Below are 9233 nucleotides of genomic sequence, written 5' to 3' on the forward strand. Positions count from 1 at the left end.
TAGAATAACATTAACACTGTGGTCCAGAGGATGCAGTGTTGAATACACTGACTACATGAAAGTGTTTGAAAGAAAAAATAACACATGGATGAATTAAGTATTCTTAGTCTTACCAGTAGAGGAGCTGACAGAGGTAGTTGTGGGAAATTTTGAAAAAATACAACTTTTTCTCTCCAGTGATGAAGGAGATTCTGTCAGAGTTTGGTCTCCAGGGAGTCAGCCACAGGTCAGCACCTGCATTTCTGATCTGATCTTTGTGTTGGTGTGTGCGTCTGCAGTTTCAGTCTTGTGTCATGCTCTGTTTGACTCTCAGTTTTAACACTTTGGTTTCATTCTGGTTTTGACTGTGACAGCTTCACCCCCACAAAGGTCCCCAACGTCCGCTATGAGCTGAGTGAGTCTGCTCCTTTCAGCCAGTCCACAAGTACAGCAGCTAATGTGCAGGTGATGACAACACAAACACACACATGAAGAGAGCCTTATGTCTACCTAACTAATAAACTAATGATCACAGTACTGAGAGTGGTATTAGCAGAAAGATAAGGGCCAGCCTGTGGCAAACTTCTAGCGCCCCAAAGTAAAATTTAGCAGTAAAGCAATAGCAGTAGTCGATGTAGCAGCAGCAGTGATAGTAAAGGTGCTTTCAGACATCAAACTGCTTCTGCTGTGTCTGTCACTCAGCAACATCATTGTTCTTTTTTGTTGACTGGGTGGCAGCAAGGCAAAACTCTGCCTCCACTGTTAATAGTTAATGTCTGATTCTATCTAAGCTACGGCTTGCTGCTAGCCACCTAGTCTAATCTCATCACGTAACCAAATAGTGTGGGTTGTAGCTTGAAGTGGAGGGAGCGGTTAGTAATATCACACAATTAGTAAGTTTAGTTAACTAATATCATAAATATAGTTTATCTGAGAGGAGTCTCAGGTGTTTGTTCTGCAGGTGCTCTGGGCTGGTTTCAGCCACCCTGTCTCTCCTGGCAGGAGCTGTAGCAGCAGTGGAGTAGCAGTTGTTGTGGGAGAGAATTATTCACCTGATAAGTTGAGATCCTCTACCACATGATGGGTAGACTCAATTAAAACGAAAGCAGTCTGGGGCGACCTGATAGCCGAGTGGTTAGGGTGCGTACCACATGAGCTGATGCTCTTAGCAGCTGAGCTGCTGATTTGACTCCCAACTGGCCTGACTCTTTCCTGTTATTCCCCCTCTCTCTGGCCCTTTCCTGTCACTCTCTACTGTCCTATCCAATAACTGCAAAAACGCCCAAAAAATATCTTTTAGAAAAGCACAACAATCTTTTTCAAAGTTAAAAAAAAAAAGGAAAAAGTTGAATATCAGTTACATCCCAGGACCAATTACTTCTATGTTTTATTGTATCCTGAAGCACATTCAAGAAATGAAAAGCACCACCTGACTGCATACACCATCATGTCTTGACCTAGTTCTATTATGATATTAAATAAATGGTTACACATGATCATTTATATTTCTGATAAAGTAAGTAAACATAACACAAACACTCATAAGTGATTAAAACAAAAAAGATAAGTGACACAGGAATTAGAATGTTTCCCACATAGTATTGGAAGTAGTAGTATTGGGAACAGCAGTGGCAGCACAAGCTGATATACTCGTAGCAGCTGCTCTCTGCTCACACTTACATCCATTCTATGGCTCACACTAACAATAATAACAGGTGATATTTGTGCTTGTTTCCTTCTGCAGGTGTTTGTCCACAGAGACTTCAGTGCAGTTCGAGATCAGGCCATGAAAATGATCCAGACAGCCTTCACTCTGCTGGACCAGGAGTTCCAGAAACTGGATCGGTTCGTTTTCCTTTACTTAGTTTGTTTCACATCTATATATCAGACCACATGTTAATGCATGTGTTAAGATTGTTTCTCACACATGTCCCAGCGTTTGTATATTGGTCACAATTGTGGATCATATCTGAAAAGATAATTTGACTGATTGATTGATTGGTTGATTGGTTGATTGATTGATTTCAACTCTTTGAATATCAATATAACTATCAAAGGTGTGTTGATTTTACAGCTAAATGTTTCTCCACCTTTTTTTCCAGAGAGAAGTCAGAGTTGTCTAAAGCTGCTGCTTCTCTGCAAAGAGAGAAAGAAGTTCATGAGGCCCACAGACAACAGCAGCAACAGGTCCATTACTGCTCTAATCTCAACTGATTGACTTTATGTATCTAACTGAATCCATTCTATCTATCTGAGTCGTTTTGGCACAGTAAGTAAAGATAAAGATAAATAAAGATAAAATATAATTCCCCAATAGGGAAATTCAAATTATTCAGTAGCTTATTCATGTATTTAGTTAACATTTGAGACTGTGTCATGATCCACTGCCTTTGTCTGAGTTGTTAAATAGTCTTATGGTAGTGGGAACAAAGGATTTCCTGAACCTCTCAGTCCTGCAGCAGAGAGATGAGATGCTGTAGCTGCTTCTCTGGCCTGAAGGATGTTGTGGAGAGGATGGTTGGTATTGTCCAAGATGGCTGCATCTTACAGTGCATGCATCTTTCCACAAGTGTTCAGTGAGTCCAGGCTCCTTCCAAGCAAAGACCCAGCCTTTCTAACCAGCTTGTCCAGTCTCTTTGTGTTCTTATGTGACATGCTGCTGCCACAGCAGACCACAGCATAAAAAAGAGCATCCCCACCACTGACTGATAAAACATGTGCAGCATTTCTCTGCAAATGTCAAAGGACCTGAGCTTTCTGAGGAAAAAGATCCGGCTCTGTCGCTTCCTGTAGATGGTATCTGTGTTCAGGGACCAATCCAGCTTACTGTCCAAGTGCACACCTAGGTATTTATAAGTGTGCACCATCTCAGTGTCCTTCCCTCAAACATTGACTGGCTGAAGTGTGGGTTTAGACCTGCAAAAGTCAGTGACCATCTCCTTGGTCTTGGAGGTTCAGAAGCTTGTTGGTTCATTCACTGAAGGCCATCATAAGATCCCTGATCCCTGATCCCTGTCATCCAGGTATTTATATGTGCCAAGATTCAGAGTTGCACATATACAGGATGAACAGGAACAGAGCCAGAACTGTCCCCTGTGGAACCCCAGTCCTGCTCCCCACTGTCTCTGAGACACAGTTACCAGCCTGACATACTGTGGTCGTCTTGTGAGGTAATCCACAATCCAGGACGTGAAGGAGGGATCCACACTCATCCCTTCCAACTTGTCTTTGAGAATGCGGGGCGAATGGTGTTAAATGCAAAATCAAAGAACATCCTCACATAACCATCTGGCTCATCCAAGTAAGAATGGGCCCGATGGAGCATGTAGAGGACAGATGATTCACTCCAATATGTTCCTTGTAAGCAAACTGTAGAGGCTCTAGTGCAGGTTCAACCTGTGGCCTCAGAAGGTGGAGAAACAGCTGCTCCAGGGTCTTCATGATGTGTGACATGAGGGTCACTGGTCATTTATCTTGGCCGGGCGTCCTTTAAGTATCAGAACAAGACATGACGTTTTCCACAGGACTGGGACTCTCCGTTTGCAGACTTAGGTTTAAGATCTTCTGGAGAGTCTCAGCCAGCTGAGCTGCACAGTCCTTGGGCACACACCATCCGGGCTGGCTGCCTGTCCAGGACGAAGCCTCTAAATTCCTTTTGTAGTCCCCCTTCACCTGCTTTAATCTCCTCTTCAGCTCATGTTGCACACTCCTGCACTTCTCTCTGTCTCCAGCCCTGAAGGCCTCCTTGATGTTACTGGTGATCCAGGGTTTGTTGTTAGGGAAGCAGCATACAGTTCTTATTGGTATTACATTGTCCACACAGAATTTAATGTAATCCATGGTGCAGTCAACCATTCTATCAAAATCAGTATCCTTGCTGTTATCACAGCAAGGACATGACTCCAACAGTACATTCCAATCTGTGCACTTAAAACAGCCCCTTAGACTCTGAGGTGCTGGGTCTGTACTCTCCCAACAGTCTCATGAATGACATCACACGCGACCATGGTTGAATATAAACAATAATGGCAATGGTCTGAGAGAACTCCCTAAGTACATATTAAGGTCTATAACCGACAGCCTACAGTTCAATATACTGACAGCAGGTCTTCTGTCGGTATGATCAGCCAGGAACTTCAAAACAATGGTCGGGAGTGCTGTCATTTAACTCAGTGAAACACTGGAGACTACATTAACGATATGCTTGTTGGTTCATCACAAGTGCCTCCAGTTCATCACACTTATTAGTCAGGGAGTTAACATTTCCCATAAGGAACAATTGTAGAAAAGGCTTGTATCTCCATCTCGTAGCCTTTAGCTTAGCCTTTAGGTTAGCCCCAGCTCTGCATCCTGTTTGGGATGTTTAACTCCATGTCTGGTACGCCATAAAGCACAGAGGTCATCCTTCGTGTGCACTTTTTTCTCCAATGTCAAAATAAAGACCTCAAAATGACAAAAACACACAAATACTTTGCAAAAAAAATACAACAGTTTTGCCAAAAGTAAGTGCATTTCTCAAAGCAATTCCACCCAATGGATTACCTGCAACAGCCAGTGACTTGCTTAAAACACTTGGTTTAGCTCTCAAAAGTAAATATTTATGTACAATGTATGCTTACAAACAAGACAGTAAAAAAGTGCCAATCACATGGCAGTAGCTCAGTGTCATGTAGACATGGTCAAGACAACCTGCTGAAGTTCAAACCCAGCATCAGAATGAGGAAGAAAGGTGATTTAAGTGACTTTGAACGTAGCATGGTTGTTGGTGCCAGACGGGCTGGTCTGAGTATTTCACAAACTGCTGATCTACTGGGATTTTCCTGCACAACCATCTCTAGTGTTTACAGAGGATGGTCTGAAAAAGAGGAAATATCCAGTGTTGGGGCACAGGTAGGGGCAATTTGGTTATTGGCTTATAATATTAATGATTATCAGTAATAATCACCAATATATATATAAATGTTTACTACAAGTAGTAACCTTGGGGCACCACCCTGTCACCAGGGACCAATGACCAAATTGATGGCTCAGAATACAGTCTCAGAAGGTTGGTTGAAGGATAAATTCGAGCACTGACTGTTGTGAATCCAGCTGCTATCACAAATATAGTCACAATAATCACAGACGACGACGAGTTAAATTATAACAGGATTTATTAATAAGAGTAATGATTATTCAGAATAACATTACTTAATATTAAACCGATTATAATTCAACTATAACTAAAACAAACATTGGTTACTAACTAGATGATTACAGGCAAAACACATATGTACAACCATGTGTGTGTGGGTGTGTGTGTGTGGGTGTGTGTGTGTGTGTGTGTGTGAGTGAGAGAGAGAGAGAGAGAGAGAGAGAGAGAGAGAGGATGGTGACGAAGTCACGTGAGTGACGTGTCAGTAGGAACCAAGATGGCGGCAGCGTGAGGTACTCGCTAGAGCCAAGATGGCGGCTGGCCGCAGAGTGTGAATGGCGTGAACAACGAGAACAAAGGGAGGGGCCTTGAGCTTTACGTGTATGACGCGACCACACCCTAGGGCAGCCTGAATACACCTGAGAGAGGTGTATATGAGGTGCGTGATTGGGAGAAAAGAGGGAGAATAAAGGTGAAGAGAGGAAAGAGAAAGATGCAGAACCAGAGCAGCAAGACAAGCAAGACACCATAAGCACAGCGAATAATATTAATCACTGAACAAACAACAGCATAGGATGCACTTATAAGTCAATAAATCAAACACGCTACACTAATTGTGTCTCTGCCCAGACATCAGCCTCTTACTATGAGTTGCTCCAGTCCTTCGGAGTTAGGAAAAGAAAGTCCGCTCTGGGTCTCCACAGCTCGGTCCTTGGCTGGGAGCTCGGCGGGTCATGTCTCGCTCTCCTGGCGATGACAGTGATGAGTTCCTCGGCGGCAACGGGAAGATCACAGATGAGGGACGGTGAACTTTGTTTTGTCCTTAACAAAGTCGGCGCTCATCCTCATAGGATGTGAAATCAGCTGATTGCACAGAGATCTATGTCGGATCCGAAAGAAAGGAAAAGGAAAAGGAAACAAACAAAGCAGTCTGTGCGCTCGGCCCGCGAGTTGAAGCCTGTGACCTGGGCTTTAAGAAGTTGTGGAAAAAGGTCAAATGTTTGCAGATTGCTCCCTTTCAGCAGCCAAGTCGCGGAGAGAGCTGGAGTAGCTCTCTACTGTAACTGGTGCACAGGAATTAAGCGCAGGAGGAGGGTCACAGCGCTGCTTTTATTACCTGAGTGACGTCACCGGGGATCCCTGCTGAGACTGCCTGGCCTCGGCCAATGCCGTTGCTGAGTTTTCTTTCAAACTCCAATTTACACATAGGTGTGAATTGTGGGGGTGGTTTTGGCTCCGTAGCCTGGAGGGAAATGTAGTCCTCTCCTTTGTTCTTTCCATGAGGCATGGTTTGAGACTCAGGCTTCTGGAGAGGCATGTAGGCCTCCCTTTTGTTCCCTTCAGGATGCATGGTTCGACACTCAGGCTTTTTGAGGGACATGTAGGCTCTCCATTGTTCTTCTCAGAGCTCATGGCTTGAGATCCCAACACCAGTGAGCAGCAGTTCTCTAGGAGAAAATGCCTTGTTTATGCCAGAGGTCAGAGGAGAATGGCCAGACTGCTTCAAGCTGATAGGAAGGCAACAGTAACTCCAATAACCACTGCTTACAACCATGGTCTGCAGAGGAGCATCTCTGAACACACAACATGTCGAACCATGAAGCAGATGAGCTACAGCAGCAGAAGACCACACCAGGTACCACTCCTGTCAGCTAAGAACAGGAAACTGAGGCTACAGTTCACACAGGCTCAACAAAACTGGACAATAGAAGACTGGAAAAACGTTGCCTGGTCTGATGAGTCTTGGTCTCCAACATTCAGATGAAAGGGTCAGAGGTCAACAACATGAATGCATGGATCCATCCTGCCTTGTATCAACTGTTCAGGCTGGTGGTGGGCCCCTTAGTACCAACTGAGCATCGTTTAAACGCCACAGCCTACCTGAGTATTGTTGCTGACCATGTCCATCCCTTTATGACCACAGTGAACCATCTTCTGATGCTGCTTCCAGCAGGATAGCGCACCATGTCACAAAGCTCAGATCATCTCAAACTGGTTTCTTGAACATGACATGAGTTCACTGTACTCAAATGGCCTCTACAGCCACCAGATCTCAGTCCAACAGAGAACCTTTGGGATGTGTTGGAACGAGAGATTCACATCATGGATGTGCAGCTGACAGATCTGCAGCAACTGTGTGATGCTGTCATGTCAACATGGACCAAAATCTCTGAGGAATGTTTCCAGCACCTTGTTGAATCTATGCCCCGAAGAATTAAGGCAGTTCTGAAGGCAAAAGGGGTCCAACCTGGTACCAGCAAGGTGTACCTAATAAAGTGGCTGGTGAGTGTATATATCATGACACAGTTGTTCTCCCAACATTTGACTGAACTGCTCCACCGGCCTCGGCCACTGTAAGGCCATGATTGAGAACATGGTCCACAATTGTGGCCCTTATTTGATCCTGAATGTGTGTACATCCTTGGCCTCTTTTACCTCTTCCTCTGTTTTGTCCCCCCACCTTTCCACAACATAGCCTCACTCCTCTTTTTCTTCCAGACTGATGATTCTGGTCATTTCCTTATTGTTCTAGCACTGTCAGAAATTGTAACACTGTGCCCTGTCTATGATATGTTTGACAGATTATGAGAACTGGTTCAACCATTTTGCATGTAATGACTCATGATGAACTAATGCCTAGATATTTCAGGGAGCGAGACTATTCAGCAGAGAATCAGTATAATACATTTTGATCAGCACGACATGAGCTGATGATGTAGTTGATGTAGGAAACAGCAGGCAGTTGTACATAATCATTTGAATGAATGTGCTAAAACATTTGCAAGTTGTTTAAAATTGAATGAGACATTGCTTTTATGATGTGCACAAGTGGCTTGATAATGTGAAGACAGAACAAGCAGATTTGAGAATTTCAATCTGTGAAAGAATCTTTCAACCAAATCATCTTCATTGTTGTGTTGTTTGTAGTATTGAGATTTTTTTGTGTGTGTGTCTGTGTCAGGAGCTGCAGGAGATGCTGGACAGACACCGCTCTCAGAACAAGGCATGGCTCCAAGCCAGAGCTGAGGAGAATGATCGTGAGAGGAGGGAGCTCTGCAGACTCAGAGTCAGCCAACACAACAACACACACAAACACACCCTTGTCCATTCCCCTAACCTAAACCATCACAAATAAATGACTAACCCTAAGGTTTGCCCTAACCCTGACCTAAACCTAAACCTACCCCTAACCCTGAAGTCAAGCTGTAACCCTCAGTCATACGTAGGTGTTCACTGCCCAAAGCGTCCTTAAAGAGAGATCCCACTGCTTTCATATATATTGTTTGTGTGTCTCCTCAGGAGGAGGTGTTGCAGGAGCAGGAGAGGCTGAAGGAGGAGCAGAGCAGCATCCAGAAGCGCAGTGAACATCTTCTGTCCATCATGCAGCAATTCAAAGGAATGTGAGATAGATAGATAGATAGATAGATAGATAGATAGATAGATAGATAGATAGATAGATAGATAGATAGAATCCAGGTGACTGTGATGTGTAGGACAGGAAACCAAGGTTTAAAGAATTGGTTACATATAAATAAGTGACAATTATATTTGAAAGTGTTCTTGAGAGATATCTCTTTATGTGTTAAACTTTCATCTAAACCTTTGTTAAAAATATATTGAATAAAATATATTGAAAAAAATAATTCAGGTTAAAGGTAAATGTCTTTCTCTCTTCAGCTCATCGCATGATTTTCAGATGCAACAGGCAGCTGTTTTTCCCTCCGTACACTACCTGCTCAGCACCAAAAAGTAGACAGAGACAGTTAGTGACTACCTGGTTAGTTTGCAAATGTCTAAGGCTAATGAGAAATGGAATTCGTTAAAGGCAGAAAAATCATAAATATACCAGCGACACCACTCACTGTTGAGAAAGGTTCTGTTCCAAGGTTGGACATATAATGTAGTTACTAACCCTTGTTTTTTACTTCTGAAACAGAACCTGGGCGTTTTGGTTTCACTTTGGCTCTCTATACTGGACTTTAATTCTTCAGCTGGACACAAATATATCTCAAGATGAACGAAACTGTTGCTCTGCGTCTGCGATATCCGTAAATCGGCAGCTGTTTGCCATTTTAACTTAGAAGGTGAAATATGTCAGTGCTGCCCCTAAGCGGTCACA

The 9233-nt window shown here is 43.5% G+C and overlaps 1 protein-coding gene across 4 annotated transcripts in view; it reads left to right on the plus strand.

Moving 5' to 3' along the window:
• LOC139611851 (rab9 effector protein with kelch motifs) overlaps positions 1-8671 on the plus strand; it is a 30320-nt gene extending 21649 nt beyond the window's left edge. For all 4 annotated transcript variants that reach the window (XM_071466795.1, XM_071466798.1, XM_071466796.1 and 1 more), the window contains 6 exons: positions 178-226; positions 354-444; positions 1724-1824; positions 2082-2166; positions 8076-8180; positions 8414-8671. In XM_071466795.1, the coding sequence (XP_071322896.1) occupies positions 178-226; positions 354-444; positions 1724-1824; positions 2082-2166; positions 8076-8180; positions 8414-8518 (536 nt within the window). In that variant the 3' untranslated portion in view covers positions 8519-8671. The remainder of the gene's footprint in view (positions 1-177; positions 227-353; positions 445-1723; positions 1825-2081; positions 2167-8075; positions 8181-8413) is intronic.
• Positions 8672-9233: the final 562 nt, after the last annotated feature.

Source organism: Trachinotus anak, unplaced genomic scaffold (assembly GCF_046630095.1).
Source record: "Trachinotus anak isolate AG129_WGS33_773 ecotype Australia unplaced genomic scaffold, CSIRO_AGI_Tana_v1 ptg000028l, whole genome shotgun sequence".
Classification (NCBI taxonomy): domain Eukaryota; kingdom Metazoa; phylum Chordata; class Actinopteri; order Carangiformes; family Carangidae; genus Trachinotus; species Trachinotus anak.